Source organism: Anomaloglossus baeobatrachus, chromosome 4 (assembly GCF_048569485.1).
Source record: "Anomaloglossus baeobatrachus isolate aAnoBae1 chromosome 4, aAnoBae1.hap1, whole genome shotgun sequence".
Classification (NCBI taxonomy): domain Eukaryota; kingdom Metazoa; phylum Chordata; class Amphibia; order Anura; family Aromobatidae; genus Anomaloglossus; species Anomaloglossus baeobatrachus.
The window spans coordinates 3,134,976-3,154,911 of record NC_134356.1 but is presented as its reverse complement, the minus strand read 5'-3'; the positions used below and the strand labels follow the sequence as shown (position 1 = coordinate 3,154,911).

Below are 19,936 nucleotides of genomic sequence, written 5' to 3'. Positions count from 1 at the left end.
CAGACACATAGAAATGAGCGTATCCAAAAAATTGATAGCTGAAAAATCAGTATGTTGAGTAAATGTTAAACCAGAAACTCTTGTGTTGAGAAAATTGAAAAAATCATCAAAGAGGGCAGGGGGACCCGAAAAAATGATAAAAATGTCATCAATGTAACGTTTATAAAAAGTTATATGTTGTTGAAAAAGAGGATGGTTGTATAAAAATAATGACTCAAAATGCGTCATGAAAATATTGGCATACGGGGGGGCAGCATTAGAACCCATGGCAGTACCCTTAATTTGAAAATAAAACTGATCCTGGAAAAGAAAAAAAATTCTTGTGAAGAATAACATGCAATAATTCCAAACAAAATGCTTTCTGTGAAGGTGAAAAATCACTATAAGTGTCCAGGAACCAACTAACTGCTTGTGAGCCCAAGCCATGATCAATACTCGTGTATAATGAGTTTACATCCAGCGTAACAAGAAACGAGTCGGGTGGAAATGGACTGTGGGATGTAAGTTGATGAAGAAAATCATCAGTGTCCCGTAAATATGAAGGAGTCTTGGTGACAAGAGGAGATAAGATACGATCCAAGGTTATTGCCAATGGTGACAATAGAGAATCAGTGGCGGCAACAATCGGGCGTCCAGGTGGACGCCATAGATTCTTATGTACCTTTGGTAATGTTTACAGAACCGGGGTCACCGGATTCGCCTTATTAAGATAAGTGGCTAATTTGGAATCAATGACACCAGAAATGGAGAAACGTTGGATCAAATCTTGGATAGTGCGTTTAATATCATTGGAAGGGTCACGTGATATAGGTAGATAAGTGGAACTATCCGACAACTGTGACAAAATCTCGGACGTATAATAGCTTTTGTCCATAACCACCAAGGAACCGCCCTTGTCCGCTGGCTTGATAATTATGGAAGAATTATTCTTAAGGGACTGCAGTGCTTGGGTCTCACATGGAGTCAAGTTATTCTTGACCCGTAACTCACCTCGTTTGACAGTATCAATAAAATTATTGATGTCGGTTTTGACAAGAGACACAAAAGTTTCAGCTGGGTGATAGTTGCGTGGGGGCATAAAGCTACTAGGCATAGACAAATTAAGTGATTTGAATGAAAATTGTGAACCAGACAAGCTAGAGCTCTGGTCAGATGGTATCTGATGAAAATGAACTTTTAATCGGACAGACCTAAAGAATTTATTTAACTCTTGATCGAGTTTAAATGTATCAAAGTGAGGAGTCGGGCAAAAGGTCAGGCCCTTTTGAAGGACTTGTGATTCGAGGGGGGACAGAGTGTAGGAGGAGATATTAAAAATGAGGTCCGCCTTACCTGGGATCTGGTGGTCATCCGGTCTCCTGATTGAAAGTCTCCTCTGCCCCCTCCTCGTCGTTTTGGTGGCAGACCGCGTCGTTGGCCTAAAAAAGACGTCTGTGGAAAATCCCTCTCACTGCCAGAGCTAGCGGATGAGGAAAAATCGGTTCTGGGAGGTAGGCGTCTGCGTGCGGGAGGTTCACCGCATCGCCACCGGTAGACTTGTTCCACGTTTGTAATCACCCTCGTCTCTCATAAATTTACTACGTTTCCGTTCTTGAAGGGATTTCTTGTATTCTGATATGGTAGATTCCATTTTGGATTTCATAGTAAGGAGATCAGTAGATGAAAAAGTATTAGTTAATTGTCCTTCAATGGTTGAGATCTGTTGAGAGATAGTATCCAATTCTTTGTGGAGGTAATCGATGGTGAGTGTCATGAGATCATATGAACATTTATTGAGAATCTGTTCAAAAATAGTACAGAACTCGAGGTTGTCTGAGAAAAGGGTTGGGCGTAGGGAAACACGTAAGCCACGGGGTATCCTCTTAACTTTATAATACACAGCAAGAGTAATGAGATGAAGCTCGAGGGCTACTTGGCGCTTCAGTTCACGTTCATACTCCTTGGTTCTTGATTCCTCACTCGGAGTAAATAGGAATTGACCTGTGGAGGTCACACGAGAGTGAATAAGAGAAGATTGTTCTTCATTGTATGAGAAAATATTGGAAGCCATATTAGGTAGGATGGTACAGCAGGAGCTCAAGACCAAAACAATGATCAAGTCCAAAAAAAGGGTCTGGCTCACTGAAGGTGCTCAGGAAAAATAACAATTATAGCAGAAAAAATCCCGGCACACATCTGAATCATGAGAGACAATTAAATTGTGTTCAAACTAGAATTTATTTTGATTTTTTGATTGACGTTTCGGTAATTTAGCCTTCATCAAAATGAAACTAGATATAAGAAAAAATACATATATATATTAGTACCATAATTTACCATGTCATTATAGTATATAAAAAAAGAAACACGCTGACGCTCACCGCCATCTCCATGGAAACCTTGGGTCTTAATTTCACTGTTTCCCCTTTTTTTCCTACTGCGCATGCGCGCACTTCCGTATTTCACTGCGCACGCGCATCTTGCGCTCCACCGTGCGTTCCATCTTCAGGAAATCAATTTATTTGTCCCGCCCTTTTTCCTTTAAAACCCTCACCGCGATCTCACTCCTCACATTCCACCGCTGATCACCCTGGACACAGGTAACACTGCTTTGCTCTCTAGCATATTCTATGGGCTTCTTTTCATTGTATATTGTCCTGTTTTCTGCTATGTTGTTCTAATTATCCTCCCTTCTATTCTATTTACTTCCTAGTTTCCCATATAGCGGCATTATACCCCTATCCACTGGATTTCACTATACCTCTTTCATTCCTCTTCAGGTAAAAACCTCTTAGATTGATTCCTTCTATTTTCTCTTATATTTCCTTTGGCCCTTGGATCCTTGCCTTATACCATTTTTTTTATGTTTTTGATGTGTTTTAATACAGTATTTTTCCTATATTTTTGGGCACACACATTTAATTTTATAGCACTCTCTGTTATGAGACGTTTTTTTCTGGCTTCAATTAATGGACCTTTTCTTGATGTCTGTCACAGGATAATCCATCAAGATCCTTATATTAAGAAAACTATCTGTTATATACCATATAGGTATTTTTCTTTTGTTTCTTTTTTTATATACTATAATGACATGGTAAATTATGGTACTAATATATATATGTATTTTTTCTTATATCTAGTTTCATTTTGATGAAGGATAAATTGCCGAAACATCAATCAAAAAATCAAAATAAATTCTAGTTTGAACACAATTTAATTGTCTCTCATGATTCAGATGTGTGCCGGGATTTTTTCTGCTATAATTGTTATTTTTCCTGAGCACCTTCAGTGAGCCAGACCCTTTTTTTGGACATTACCAGGGGCGGGGCTGTATATAAGGGGTGTGGTCTCCTGTCTGATCACATGTCATTATATCAGTGATGTCATTACCGGGGGAGGGGCTGTATATAAGGGGTGTGGTCTCCTGTCTGATCACATGTCATTATATCAGTGATGTCATTACCGGGGGTGGCGCAGTATATAAGGGGTGTGGTCTCATGTCTGATCATATGTCATTATATCAGTGATGTCATCACCAGGGGTGGGGCTGTATATAAGGGGTGTGGTCTCCTGTCTGATCACGTGTCATTATATCAGTGATGTCATCACCGGGGGAGGGGCTGTATATAAGGGGTGTGGTCTCCTGTCTGATCACATGTCATTATATCAGTGATGTCATTACCGGGGGTGGGGCAGTATATAAGGGGTGTGGTCTCATGTCTGATCATATGTCATTATATCAGTGATGTCATCACCAGGGGTGGGGCTGTATATAAGGGGTGTGGTCTCCTGTCTGATCACGTGTCATTATATCAGTGATGTCATCACCGGAGCCGGGCTGACAACCTCACACATATATGCAGGCTAGTTTTCAGCAGTAATTATATCTGCTGGTATATGTCATTAACCCTTAAAGGGTAACTGTATTTTCAAGTAACTTTTAATATTATTTGACCTGTGCCAATTATGGATCACCCTCCTGGCCATTGTGTCCCCTCTGTAGACACTGTGCCCCTCTGTAGATACTGTACCTCTCCGTAGATGTTGTGCCCCTCTGCAGACGCTGTGTCCCTCGACAGACGTTGTGCCCCTCTGCGCTGGTGGAGGGCGACTTGTCGCTGTCATATTCAGATCTCGCAGACATGAGGGGTTCCTGCTGCATTACTAAGCGCGCAGATGGAGGATGAGATATGGCATATTATTGCAGATGTGAGTCCAGCACTGGGGGAGGTAAAAGACTTGTAAGACAGCTCAGTTTTTCTGTCCGCTGTTTTTCTCACTCTCTTCTGATGTCTTTTAGAGCAGTTGAAGGTGACAAAAGGGGGGAAGTGGCTCTTAAGTGGAAATGAAGCAGAATTCTGTCTTCAGTTTTTGTGTTTTTCACTGCGAGATCTTCTCACTTTACATAAAGTGATGGAGGCAAAGTGCAAGGAGCATTCGACCTTCCAGCCGGAAAAGATGAGTATCCAGAGAAAGATGAGACGCCGGCATCACACAGACATCCCACCATCATCCTCCTGCGCAGAATCTGATCACTGAGGACAGTGGATGCCAATTCTTCCTACAAACCAAATGTTGTAATTTATCATCCACCTGCTGGAATTTACATTGAGACTTCATTTGATGCTTCTCGAGGGTTCAGTTAAGGGGGCATCATGTGCGGCCTCATATGGAAACCTTGTTCTGGGTGGTGGAATCCTCACAGAGTGACATGACAATGGAGCAGAGCCTCTTGTGGGCAAGGTACGTTGATGATGTATTTTTCATGTGACCTTCCTTTGAGCTAGTTGAGAATCTGGAGCGTTACATTTGTTGGTTCCATTAAACTCTCAAAATGGCCAGAAAAAAACAACTTTCATGTGAAACTCAACAGTCTATTCTTGTTCTTCGAAATGAAGGCAATTCTGTTATGATCCGGTAACCGTGGAAGATTACAAAAAAATCCCATTAGTAGAAAAACACCAAGAAAAACAAGAGTAGTTGGAACTTGACCTAACCGCAATCCCCTAACTATCAGACCACACTAGCAGTAGCCGTGGAGCGTTCCTACACACACCTAGACGTCATGTGACAATCGGAGAAACTAGCTACACCTCACAGATAGAAATGAGGAAATCTACCTTGCCTCAGAGAAGACGGCTCCACTAGGAAAGGAGGTGGTTCCTGCTCTCATCTGTAGGACCAGATAGACGGCTCCACTAGCAAAGGAGGAGGTTCTTGTTCTCATCTGTAGGACCAGATAGACGGCTCAACTAGGAAAGGAGGAGGTTCTTGCTTTCATCTGTAGGACCAGATAGACGGCTCCACTAGGAAAGGAGGTGGTTCTTGCTCTCATCTGTAGGACCAGATAGACGGCTCCACTAGCAAAGGAGGAGGTTCTTGTTCTCATCTGTAGGACCAGATAGACGGCTCAACTAGGAAAGGAGGAGGTTCTTGCTTTCATCTGTAGGACCAGATAGACGGCTCCACTAGGAAAGGAGGAGGTTCTTGCTCTCATCTGTAGGACCAGATAGACGGCTCCACCAGGAAAGGAGGAGGTTCTTGTTCTCATCTGTATGACCAGATAGACGGCTCCACTAGGAAAGGAGGAGGTTCTTGCTCTCATCTGTAGGACCAGATAGACGGCTCCACTAGGAAAGGAGGAGGTTCTTGCTCTCATCTGTAGGACCAGATAGACGGCTCCACCAGGAAAGGAGGAGGTTCTTGCTCTCATCTGTAGGACCAGATACACGGCTCCACAAGGAAAGGAGGAGGTTCTTGGTCTCATCTGTAGGACCAGATAGACGGCTCGACTAGGAAAGGAGGAGGTTCTTGCTCTCATCTGTAGGACCAGATAGACGGCTCCACTAGGAAAGGAGGAGGTTCTTGCTCTCATCTGTATGACCAGATAGACGGCTCCACTAGGAAAGGAGGAAGTTCTTGCTCTCATCTGTAGGACCAGATAGACGGCTCCACTAGGAAAGGAGGAGGTTCTTGCTTTCATCTGTAGGACCAGATAGACGGCTCCACTAGGAAAGGAGGAGGTTCTTGCTCTCATCTGTAGGACCAGATAGACGGCTCCACCAGGAAAGGAGGAGGTTCTTGCTCTCATCTGTATGACCAGATAGACGGCTCCACTAGGAAAGGAGGAGGTTCTTGCTCTCATCTGTAGGACCAGATAGACGGCTCCACTAGGAAAGGAGGAGGTTCTTGCTCTCATCTGTAGGACCAGATAGACGGCTCCACCAGGAAAGGAGGAGGTTCTTGCTCTCATCTGTAGGACCAGATAGACGGCTCCACAAGGAAAGGAGGAGGTTCTTGGTCTCATCTGTAGGACCAGATAGACGGCTCGACTAGGAAAGGAGGAGGTTCTTGCTCTCATCTGTAGGACCAGATAGACGGCTCCACTAGGAAAGGAGGAGGTTCTTGCTCTCATCTGTATGACCAGATAGACGGCTCCACTAGGAAAGGAGGAAGTTCTTGCTCTCATCTGTAGGACCAGATAGACGGCTCCACTAGGAAAGGAGGAGGTTCTTGCTCTCATCTGTATGACCAGATAAATGGCTCCACTAGGAAAGGAGGAGGTTCTTGCTCTCATCTGTATGACCAGATAGACGGCTCCACTAGGAAAGGAGGAGGTTCTTGCTCTCATCTGTATGACCAGATAAATGGCTCCACTAGGACAGGAGGAGGTTCTTGCTCTCATTTGTATGACCAGATAGACGGCTCCACTAGGAAAGGAGGAGGTTCTTGCTCTCATCTGTATGACAAGATAGACGGCTCCACTAGGAAAGGAGGAGGTTCTTGCCCTCATCTGTAGGACCAGATAGACGGCTCCACTAGGAAAGGAGGAGGTTCTTGCCCTCATCTGTAGGACCAGATAAATGGCTCCACTAGGAAAGGAGGAGGTTTTTGCTCTCATCTGTATGACCAGATAGACGGCTCAACTAGGAAAGGTTCTTGCTCTCATCTGTATTACCAGATAGATGGCTCCACTAGGAAAGGAGGAGGTTCTTGCTCTCATCTGTATGACCAGATAGATGGCTCCACTAGGAAAGGAGGAGGATCTTGCTCTCATCTGTAGGGCCAGATAGACGGCTCCACTAGGAAAGGAGGAGGTTCTTGCTCTCATCTGTATGACAAGATAAATGGCCATACCAAATAGTTTTAATTTGGTAATTTCTTTATTTTTAATGAGGGTATACATAACTAGAACCACCATCACTACATATACATATCACCAGAACCACCATCAGTACATGAATACATCACCAGAACCATAATATGTACAGGAATGCATTACCAGAATCACCACCAGTACTAAAATACTGCACCAGAATCACTATTAGTGCATGGAAATTACACCAGAGCTACCCACAGTGCATGAGTGCATCACCAGAACCCCCATGAGTACAAGTATACATCACCAGAACCACCATGAACTACATGAATAGAGCACCAGAACCTCAATCAGTACAGAAATACATTACTACAACCCCTATGAGTACAGAATTACTGCACTAGAACCACCATCAGTGGTGGTACAGGACTACATCCCCAGAACCATCTTCAGTATATAAATACATCACCAGAACCACCATTAGTACATAAATACATTACCTGAACCACCAATACTAAATGAATACATCAACAGAACACCACCAGTAAAGGAATAAATCACCACAATCAGTACTATACTACACAACCAGAACCACCATCAGTATATTAATACACCATAGGAACCACCAACAGTGCATATATAGATCACCAGAACCAACATATGTACAGGAGTACAGCGCCAGAACCATCAATACATCACCAGAATCAACATCAGTATATGAATAAATTACCAGAACCACCAACAGTAAGTGACTATATTGCCAGAAACCACATGAGTACAGAAACACATTACCAGAACCACCATCAGTAAATTAATAAATCACAAGAACCACCCATCAGAACAGGAATACATCACCAGACCGCCATTAGAACAGGAATATGTTGTGAACACATTTGGACTGGGTTCCAGTTTTGAGCTCCCTCTTGTGGCCAATGCTGGTAGTGGAGTTGGCTTGTTTAATAGAAGCCAGACAGCTGATGAGGATTGGAAATCAGGTTGTTCTGACTGGCCTATATAGCTGTGTAGTGTTCTCTTGTTCCTGGCCGGTGCTCAATGTTTCCTCCTGGGTTCTAGGACATCCTGAAGCCAGCCTAACCTTCTGTTTTTGCCTGGACTCATTACAGATAAGTCGGGTCTTTGTACGCTGCTGATTGCTTCCACTTACTTGTTGTTTTCCGTTTAGGTACTAAGGCTTATTTTTTTATTTTGCTTGTGTGGAGTCTGGGTGGAGTTGGATCATTCCCTTCTGGGAATGTCTGTGTACCTTGCTTCATTTTCTGCAGTATATTTTGTTTTGTCATGCTTGGTACTGATTTCAGTCCCTCCTCTATATTAGTGGCTTGCTTTGAGCCCAGTAACACCAGAGTACTGATATAGAGGGGGCAGAGTCCGTGTGGGCTCAGTATTTTTCCATATCAGGCGTGTTGGTATTTTCTAGGGTTTTGCACGGCTGCAGACAGTGCTCTTTTCTATCCTTTCCTATATAGATGGTTTAGGCCTCATCTTTGCTGAATCTGTTTTCTTCCTGTGTATTGTGTTTTCCTACATCACCATAATCTTTATATGTGGGGGGGCTATCTATATCTTTGGTGGACTGCTCCGAGGCAGATTAGCTTTTCTTGTATTTCACTCTGTAGGAACAATTAGTTCTCTGGCTGTGTCGAGGCGACCAGGTCATCGTAGGCATGTCCCACGGCTACTTCTAGTTGTGTGTCAGTGTGAGGTCTGCAGTCCACTAAGATTCCCACCACTCTGGTAACACTTTGGGTTTCCCAGTTTTTTGTCCTTTTTTCTGATCCTTCTCGGTCACTGAATCATAACAGGAATACATCACCAAACCACCCTCAGTATATGAATACTGCATCAGAGACACTATCAGTAGAGGAATACACTACCAAAACCATTATCAGTACATGACTTCATCACCAGTACATAAATACATGACAAGTCACGTTAACAGCGTGGCAGCCAAACAATGAGCTCACCGGCTCTGCCACTATAGCTGGAATACTCCGTGTCACGCTAGGTACGGGGAAGCAACAAGTGCACGGCGAATTGGAAGGGAAATCCTATATCTAGACAAAGGAAAGATGGTGACGCCTAACTGAACCTGCTGGTCCCTGAGGTCACTCACCACCCTAGATAGGTTCCATACCTATGCGCCGAACCGGACACCTTACCCTTGGTATCCCTAGTGCTAAGCACTAAATAGGGAACACAGCCAGACGTTGTGACCTTCTATGGCCAGAAACGACATGACTGTCTGTCATACGTGACACTCTACTCATAGCCACTGAGCCATGATATCAGCACTGCAGCCAATTCCAGACACCGCTGCTGGAGTCACAGTGCCAGACCTGGGGATGGACAGCAAGTATGTTTTGTATTTTTACAACAAACTGTGCTTGGGGATAGGAATTTTCTGGAAGGGGACAACCCCTTTAATTGATCAATTGTAAAGTCAGGTCACCCCCATATATAATTATATCCTATGAACCTACAATCCCACTACGTCTTTAACAATGGTAAGGAAATGCCGGGAGTTGTTACCTGTCATCATCAGACTGCGGACCATACAGGGACCACAGTACTGGTGAGACGCAGGCAGGATCACACAAACAATTCCATCCAGGTCCCTTACTGGTGACATTTTATCTGATCGGAGTTGTTCTCTTTCTTTTCTTCATCTTGTCCAGATGCCATGATGACTGTTCACATCTACAGCTTGTCTCTGCAGACTTCCATCTTCTCTGGATTTTTAGCTGTGTCAGAACCAGGAGGACAGGACAGTACAAAATCAACAAGGAACCAACTGGTTAGGAAACGGGCCGTGGTCAGACAAAAGGGATATGGGAAAACAAGTGGCAGGAGCTGAGAGCACAGGGGTGGACCAGAGGAGCACAAGGCTATACCTGCAGTAAACTGGGAGTTTAGTAGGATGTGGCACTCTCCAACTGGCTGGAGAAAGGAGCTGACTACTACAGCTGGACAGCACATACACATTCTCACAGATTGGACAGCACTACAGGTTCCAGCCACCCTAGTCTTAATGGCTGGACTGAGTTTAGTATCTCGACATCTCCATCACCAGGCGCGCCCGCAAGATGAATACAGCAATGCATGGTAACACAAGGAGACGTTGCAGGAATAGGTCCTAGGGAAGATGTAATAGGGGGACCTCCAGACCCTTAGGACCAGATTTACTCGGGAACAGAAGATGAAACTTTCTGAAGAGGTTTTTGGAGTTGATGTTACTCACTGGACCCCAGGATCTTTCTTCTGGGCTATAACCTTCCAATGCACAAGATATTGCACAGATCCTCTCACCCTTCGAGAATCCAGGGTTCTCTTCACCTCATATTCCACGGTGACCTTGGTAATCACGGGAGGAGGAGGACTGCGAGAACTGGGGAACTATGTGACTTCAGGAGGCACTCATGAAACACTTTGGGTATTTTGGAGGCTAGAAGAAGTTTCAGATGGAAAGGTCTGGGCCCAAGCTTGGTAGAAAGAACCTTGACATTTTTCTTGGACAACCTTACTCCCATCTTTAAAGCTCGGGCCTCTACAACGTCTCTTATCAGCAGCTCAAGTCTGACCACCCTGCTCCTTCCTCAACTTCTCTGACTTCAGACCAGATAAACTTTAATTTAGCCACAAATCTCTGAAGTATCCATCACAGGGGTCGAAAGATGAAAACCAATATTACAGATAGATGGAAAAATGTTAGTGGATTCTTCATATTGATTATTAATAGGATATTCAGCAGCAGCAGTTGCATCAATCAGACTGATGACCAGACACATAACACCGGAGACATTGTCCCAGCGTCCGAGCAGTAAGTTCTGTCTGGCCATCGATCTCTGGGCGGTCAATAGAAGAAAAATACAACTCAATATTGATCTTTTTACAGAATTCCCTCCGGAATTTGGAAAGGAACTGGGTCCCCTGGTCAGAAGCTACAGGCTACAGTATGTTTCCTGGAATACCACTTAAGCGCACAACGCAAGGAATAAATAAGTTAATGTGTGAGCGCTCAATAACCCAGACACAGAGACAAGATGACCGAGCCTGTCCACCACCAGCCAGATCATGATCTTCGGAGGGTTAGGTAAGTAATGAAGTCTATGGAGAGGTGGATCCAAGCATAGGGACTGGAGAAAACCAAGAAGACGGCTTTGGAGCATCATGGCTAGGGAAAATTACACGTTTTCAAGTATTACTACAGTCCACAACTATGATTGGCCACCAAAAATTCCTGGTGAACAGTTGGTTGGTATTGTTAATCTCAGGATGACCTGCGAGCACTCAGTTATGAGACGACTGCTGAACAATACGTAGGGGAAACCAGGGGGCAGACTATGAAATTTTGAGTAGGAATCATGTCGGGGGCTGACTCTTATGCGGGTTTCACACGGTACGATCTATCAAGCGATTGCACGAGTGATCGTACCCGCCCCCGTCGTTTGTGTGTCATGGGCAATTAGTTGCCCGTGGCGCACAAAGTCGTTAAACCGCCGTCACATGTACTTACCTGCTGAGCGACCTCGCTGTGGGCGGCGAACATCCACTTCCTGAAGGGGGAGGGACATTCGGAGTCACAGCGACGTCACATAGCGGCTGGCCAATAGAAGCGGAGGGGCGGAGATGAGCGGGACGTAAACATCCCGCCCACCTTCTTCCTTCCGCATTGCCAGCGGGAGCCGCGGGACGTAGGTAAGCTGTGTTCATTGTTCCCGGGGTGTCACATGGAGCGATGTGTGCTGCCTCGGGTACGATGAACAACCGGCGCCATTAAAAATAAACAATTTTTTAAAAATAAGCGACAAGTACACGAGTCACGATTTGTGAGCGATCCTGCATCACTCAGAGGTGTCACATGAAACGACATTACAAGCGATGCCGGATGTGCGTCACGAAAACTGCGACCCCGACGATGCATCGCGCGATAGCTCGTCTCGTATGACGCCCGCATTAGAATCTACGGATCTCATCTACAAGATACAGGGAAACAGAAGATGCAACCTTCAGCGAGCATACGAGCAGGTTCAGAGTCATCAGAGAGAGAAGGACAAAGCTTCGGGACACAATGTCGCCTCTTACGAATTTACTATCAGGTTTGAATATCACAAAAAAATCAAGTATAGAAAAGAATGAGGATGTGTCTGCCTCGGGCTGAGTCTTAGCTGATTCCAGAGAAGTCAGAATTATGGTGTCGGTGATAATTGTGTCACCATGTTTGGGGCCTTCTAGGAGGTAGCAGCATTCCTCACAGGCCCACTTGATGGCCAACAATTCATGATTACTGATCTTAAAATTCTTCTCTGTGGATATATGAGTGAGATATGCGGAGTTGCGGACCCTGTGATAACGCCCCTCTACCCCCAACCTCAGAGGCTTTGACTTCCACTATATAAGGAGGCTCAGGATCGGGCTGGACCACAACCGGGTCAGATGAGAAGTCTTCTTTTAACTCCATGAAGACAACAATAGCCTCAGGCTTCCAGGTGACCTCATCTGCCCCCTTCTTAGTCAGGGCAGTTACTTGTTTGGTAATCTTAGAAAATATGAATACATTTACAATAGTAGCTGGCAAGTCTAAAAAATGCTGCAAGTTCTTCAGAGACTTAGGTTGTACCCCCTTTTTCATAGCTTGGACCTTAGAAAACACCAAATATCCAAGGCCACATTTGCCGCTAACATAAGGGGAACTAGAGAAGCTGCAAATAACTGTCACACGGAATTTTGCACAAACTTCGCCTTGCGTCATGGCGGCATACGACTCTGTTCACATTGCAGATTCTGACACTCCGCCTGATGGTTTCTCTGGTGTCTGGGGTCAACACAGACAACCTCGGGCGTTGACCTGCTGTGTGCTGATTCAAAGGCAGGCTAGCAAGAGTTTATCTCTGCTAGTCTGTGTATTAGGCTCCTGTGATCACATCTGGTGGGGAGGTCTATCACATCTGCTCCCCTCCTATTTATGCTGGATGAGTTCTTCTATCCATGCCAGCTATAGTTTATTCTATGTGAGGTGTGGTGTTCCAGACTCTCTGGTGAAAGGGTTGCTTTTGCTTGGAGTGGTTGTGGAGATTACCGCTGCTGTTTAGTTACTTCCTTCCTGCTTCTATTTTCCTCCTAATCTCATATTGTCTTTACCTTTGTGTGTGTGCTGTGAGACAGAGTTTTGGTTTTCCTTTGTCTCTCTTTATCTGTGGGTTTTATCACACTCCTGTCCCATCCATCCCTGGGGGGGAGGGGATCTAAGATCAGGACTTGTCAGGAGCAGGGGCAGGAAGGAGAATCAGGCCTCTCCACCATCAGGAGTATCCACGAGAATAGGGATATCATAGGGCCCCCTATCTTGAGCGTTAGCTTAGAGCCCCGATTCCCTGCTATTCCATAGACATTGTGAGAAAAACACAGTGTATGGGGACCGTGTACTAGGGGGCTGTGTGGCCCTTGCAGTAAGAACTAGGGTTGCAATCTTGTCCCACACCAGGAAGACAGGGTATAGACTCATATATGGGCCATGGTGTGGACAATATGAGAAAAGCCAATAATATCGGAGAATGTGTGTGGTAAGGTTCGCTGTTGTGAATACATTTGGACTGGATTACAGTTTTGGGCTCCCTCTTGTGGCCAATGCTGGTAGTGGAGTTGGCTTGTTTAATAGAAGCCAGACAGCTGATGAGGATTGGAAATCAGGTTGTTCTGAGTGGCCTATATAACTGTGTAGTGTTCTCTTGTTCCTGGCCGGTGCTCAATGTTTCCTCCTGGGTTCTAGGACATCCTGAAGCCAGCCTAACCTTCTGTTTCTGCCTGGACTCATTACAGATAAGTCTGGTCTTTGTACCATACCATGTCTCTTTTTTCCATATCAGGCGTGTTGGTTATTTTCTAGGGTTTTGCATGGCTGCAGAGAGTGCTCTTTTCTATCCTTTTCTATATAGATAGCTTGGGTCTCATCTTTGCTGAATCTGTTTTCTTCCTGTATACTGTGTTTTCCTACATCACCGTAATCTTTATATGTGGGGGGCTATCTATATCTTTGGGGACTGCTCCGAGGCAGATTAGCCTTTCCTGTATTTCTCTCTGTAGGAATAATTAGTTCTTCGGCTTTGTCGAGGTGTCCAGGTCATCATAGGCTCGTCCCACGGCTACTTCTAGTTGTGTATTAGTATTAGGTCTGCAATCCGCTAAGATTCCAACCACTGTGATCCTCCTCGGTCACTGAATCATAACAGGTCGCTGCACACTGCCACTGCTATCCTGTGGCCGGTTAGTGCACTCCAGGTTTTACCTTCTCAACACCTGCAGAGTAATAGGCTGTGATGGTCACTGGCGCTGATCCCCTGCAAACTCTGCACAGGCAGTGAGAAAGGCAATGCAGGCAGCATATATTGTGCTCATCCTGGGCCTCTTGTTTCATGAGGAGAATGTCAGGGTATAGTAAAGATTGAGAGCTTGTAAAGATGGCGGTTCAGTTTTTCCCTGAGTCACTGCTGCAGGGTATCTAAGGCTCCACTAGAACAGCCCCTCCATGTGCAGTCTCTCAGCGGGGCTCTCAGTGATAAAATGGCCCCATGTACTGTACATGACCTGCCAGGTGTGATAAAGAAGCCGAGGCCGGGGCCCCCCTAATCGTTCCCATTACCCCTGCACACCACAGAGACCCTGGTGTGATATAGAGGCCTGGATCCCCTTGTCTCCAGTATGATATAGAGGCCGGGCCCCCCTTGTCTCCAGTGTGATATAGAGGCCAGGCCCCCCTTGCCTCCAGTGTGATATAGAGGCCGGGCCCCCCTTGTCTCCAGTGTGATATACAGGCCGGGCCCCCCTTGTCTCCAGCGTGATATAGAGGCCGGGCCCCCCTTGCCTCCAGTGTGATATAGAGGCCGGGCCCCCCTTGTCTCCAGTGTGATATAGAGGCCAGGCCCCCTTGTCTCCAGCGTGATATAGAGGCCGGGCCCCCCTTGCCTTCAGTGTGATATAGAGGCCGAGCCCCCTTATCGCCAGTGTGATATAGAGGCCGGGCCCCTCCCTTATCTCTGGTGTTATATAGAGGCCGGGTCCCCCTTATCTCCGATGTGATATAGAGGCCGGGCCCCCCTTATCTCCGGTGTGCTATAGAGGGCGGGTCTCCCTTAGCTCCGGTGTTATATAGAGGCCGGATCCCCCCTTATCTCCGGTGTGCTATAGAGGCCGGGTCCCCCTTATCTCCGATGTGATATAGAGGCCGGGCCACCCTTATCTCCGATGTGTTATAGAGGCCGGGTCCCCCTTATCTCCGGTGTGCTATAGAGGCCGGGTCTCCCCTATCTCCGGTGTTATATAGCGGCCGGATCCCCCTTATCTCCGGTGTGCTATAGAGGCCGGGTCCCCCTTATCTCCGGTGTGATATAGAGGCCGGGTCCCCCTTATCGCCGGTGTGCTATAGAGGCCGGGTCTCCCTTATCTCCGGTGTGATATAGAGGCTGGGTCCCCCTTATCTCCGATGTGATATAGAGGTTGGGCCCCCCTTATCTCCGGTGTGTTATAGACGCCGGGCCCCCCTTATCTCCGGTGTGATATAGAGGCCGGGCCCCCCTTATCTCCGGTGTGTTATAGAGGCCGGGTCCCCCTTATCTCCGGTGTGTTATAGAGGCCGGGTCCCCCTTATCTCCAGTGTGATATAGAGGCTAGGTCCCCCCTTATCTCCGGTGTGTTATAGAGGCCGGGTCCCCCTTATCTCCAGTGTGATATAGAGGCCGGGTCCCCCCTTATCTCCGGTGTGATATAGAGGCCGGGCCCCCCTTATCTCCGGTGTGTTATAGAGGCCGGGTCCCCCTTATCTCCAGTGTGATATAGAGGCCGGGTCCCCCTTATCTCCGGTGTGATAGAGACCGGGCCCCCCTTATCTCCGGTGTGATATAGAGGCCGGGTCCCCCCTTATCTCCGGTGTGATATAGAGGCCGGGCCCCCCTTATCTCCGGTGTGATATAGAGGGCGGGTCCCCCCTTATCTCCGGTGTGATATAGAGGCCGGGTCCCCCCTTATCTCCGGTGTGATACAGAGGCGGGGCCCCCCTTATCTCTGGTGTGATATAGAGGTGGGGCCCCCCTTTAGGTTCAGCAGTGACGCAGGCGTGAAGCTGGGGTGACTGTGCTGCACTTTATTGGGGAGTCCCTGGTAGAAGGGACATGTGACCACATATACTATAACCCCCATCATCCGGGGACTTGCACCAGTCACATAACGTTATATAAAAGTCTGCTTTTCTATTTCGGGGGCGTCCGCTCCCCCTTTTCCGCCCTCTTCGGGGATCTCTGGCTTCTTTGTGCCGTTTTCTTGCTCGTTCACATTTTTGACAGAAAACTTTTTCTTCACCATCGAAATAAAGATGAGAAACAGGATGAAGGACGGAGCGCGAATCCCAGCGGTGAGGCCCAGGAAGGTGCTCCTGCGGGAGAGGAGGGGGGACACGTTACACACCCGCCCACAGGACCCCGCCACCACCCACAGGACCCCACCCACAGAACCCCCCTGCCCACAGGACCCCGCCCACAGGATGAAGGACGGAGCGCGAATCCCAGCGGTGAGGCCCAGGAAGGTGCTCCTGCGGGAGAGGAGGGGGGACACGTTACACAGCCGCCCACAGGACCCCGCCACCACCCACAGGACCCTACCCACAGGACCCCACCGCCCACAGGACCCCGCCCACAGGATGAAGGACGGAGCGCGAATCCCAGCGGTGAGGCCCAGGAAGGTGCTCCTGCGGGAGAGGAGGGGGGACACGTTACACAGCCGCCCACAGGACCCCGCCACCACCCACAGGACCCTACCCACAGGACCCCCCTGCCCACAGGACCGCGCCCACAGGATGAAGGACGGAGCGCGAATCCCAGCGGTGAGGCCCAGGAAGGTGCTCCTGCGGGAGAGGAAGGGGGACACGTTACACAGCCGCCCACAGGACCCCGCCACCACCCACAGGACCCCACCCACAGAACCCCCCTGCCCACAGGACCCCGCCCACAGGATGAAGGACGGAGCGCGAATCCCAGCGGTGAGGCCCAGGAAGGTGCTCCTGCGGGAGAGGAGGGGGGACACGTTACACAGCCGCCCACAGGACCCCGCCACCACCCACAGGACCTCACCCACAGAACCCCCCCGCCCACAGGACCCCGCCCACAGGATGAAGGACGGAGCGCGAATCCCAGCAGTGAGGCCCAGGAAGGTGCTCCTGCGGGAGAGGAGGGGGGACACGTTACACAGCCACCCACAGGACCCCACCCCCGCCCACAGAACCCCACCCACAGAACCCCCCTGCCCACAGGACCCCGCCCACAGGATGAAGGACGGAGCGCGAATCCCAGCGGTGAGGCCCAGGAAGGTGCTCCTGCGGGAGAGGAGGGGGGACACGTTACACAGCCACCCACAGGACCCCGCCACCACCCACCGGACCCCCCCGCCCACAGGATGAAGGACGGAGCGCGAATCCCAGCAGTGAGGCCCAGGAAGGTGCTCCTGCGGGAGAGGAGGGGGGACACGTTACACAGCCGCCCACAGGACCCCGCCACCACCCACAGGACCCTACCCACAGGACCCCACCGCCCACAGGACCCCGCCCACAGGATGAAGGACGGAGCGCGAATCCCAGCGGTGAGGCCCAGGAAGGTGCTCCTGCGGGAGAGGAGGGGGGACACGTTACACAGCCACCCACAGGACCCCGCCACCACCCACAGGACCCCACCCACAGAACCCCCCTGCCCACAGGACCCCGCCCACAGGATGAAGGACGGAGCGCGAATCCCAGCGGTGAGGCCCAGGAAGGTGCTCCTGCGGGAGAGGAGGGGGGACACGTTACACAGCCGCCCACAGGACCCCGCCACCACCCACAGGACCCCACCCACAGAACCCCACCGCCCACAGGACCCCGCCCACAGGATGAAGGACGGAGCGCGAATCCCAGCAGTGAGGCCCAGGAAGGTGCTCCTGCGGGAGAGGAGGGGGGACACGTTACACAGCCACCCACAGGACCCCGCCACCACCCACAGGACCCCACCCACAGAACCCCCCTGCCCACAGGACCCCGCCCACAGGATGAAGGACGGAGCGCGAATCCCAGCAGTGAGGCCCAGGAAGGTGCTCCTGCGGGAGAGGAGGGGGGACACGTTACACAGCCACCCACAGGACCCCGCCACCACCCACAGGACCCCACCCACAGAACCCCCCTGCCCACAGGACCCCGCCCACAGGATGAAGGACGGAGCGCGAATCCCAGCGGTGAGGCCCAGGAAGGTGCTCCTGCGGGAGAGGAGGGGGGACACGTTACACAGCCGCCCACAGGACCCCGCCACCACCCACAGGACCCCACCCACAGAACCCCACCGCCCACAGGACCCCGCCCACAGGATGAAGGACGGAGCGCGAATCCCAGCAGTGAGGCCCAGGAAGGTGCTCCTGCGGGAGAGGAGGGGGGACACGTTACACAGCCGCCCACAGGACCCCACCCCCACCCACAGGACCCCACCCACAGAACCCCCCTGCCCACAGGACCCCGCCCACAGGATGAAGGACGGAGCGCGAATCCCAGCGGTGAGGCCCAGGAAGGTGCTCCTGCGGGAGAGGAGGGGGGACACGTTACACAGCCACCCACAGGACCCCACCACCACCCACAGGACCTCACCCACAGAACCCCCCCGCCCACAGGACCGCGCCCACAGGATGAAGGACGGAGCGCGAATCCCAGCAGTGAGGCCCAGGAAGGTGCTCCTGCGGGAGAGGAGGGGGGACACGTTACACAGCCACCCACAGGACCCCGCCACCACCCACAGGACCCTACCCACAGGACCCCACCGCCCACAGGACCCCGCCCACAGGATGAAGGACGGAGCGCGAATCCCAGCGGTGAGGCCCAGGAAGGTGCTCCTGCGGGAGAGGAGGGGGGACACGTTACACAGCCACCCACAGGACCCCGCCACCACCCACAGGACCCTACCCACAGGACCCCACCGCCCACAGGACCCCGCCCACAGGATGAAGGACGGAGCGCGAATCCCAGCGGTGAGGCCCAGGAAGGTGCTCCTGCGGGAGAGGAGGGGGGACACGTTACACAGCCGCCCACAGGACCCCGCCACCACCCACAGGACCTCACCCACAGAACCCCCCTGCCCACAGGACCCCGCCCACAGGATGAAGGACGGAGTGCGAATCCCAGCGGTGAGGCCCAGGAAGGTGCTCCTGCGGGAGAGGAGGGGGGACACGTTACACAGCCGCCCACAGGACCCCGCCACCACCCACAGGACCCTACCCACAGGACCCCACCGCCCACAGGACCCCGCCCACAGGATGAAGGACGGAGCGCGAATCCCAGCGGTGAGGCCCAGGAAGGTGCTCCTGCGGGAGAGGAGGGGGGACACGTTACACAGCCGCCCACAGGACCACGCCACCACCCACAGGACCTCACCCACAGAACCCCCCTGCCCACAGGACCCCGCCCACAGGATGAAGGACGGAGCGCGAATCCCAGCGGTGAGGCCCAGGAAGGTGCTCCTGCGGGAGAGGAGGGGGGACACGTTACACAGCCGCCCACAGGACCCCGCCACCACCCACAGGACCCTACCCACAGGACCCCACCGCCCACAGGACCCCGCCCACAGGATGAAGGACGGAGCGCGGATCCCAGCGGTGAGGCCCAGGAAGGTGCTCCTGCGGGAGAGGAGGGGGGACACGTTACACAGCCGCCCACAGGACCCCGCCACCACTCACAGGACCTCACCCACAGAACCCCCCTGCCCACAGGACCCCGCCCACAGGATGAAGGACGGAGCGCGAATCCCAGCGGTGAGGCCCAGGAAGGTGCTCCTGCGGGAGAGG

The 19,936-nt window shown here is 50.4% G+C and overlaps 1 protein-coding gene across 1 annotated transcript in view; it reads right to left on the bottom strand.

Moving 5' to 3' along the window:
• Positions 1-16,318: 16,318 nt before the first annotated feature.
• Positions 16,319-19,936, bottom strand: part of LOC142301384 (solute carrier organic anion transporter family member 1B3-like) — an 88,241-nt gene continuing 84,623 nt past the window's right edge. Inside the window, exon 9 of the mRNA XM_075342376.1 lies at positions 16,319-16,520. Within this exon, the coding sequence (XP_075198491.1) occupies positions 16,319-16,520 (202 nt within the window). The remainder of the gene's footprint in view (positions 16,521-19,936) is intronic.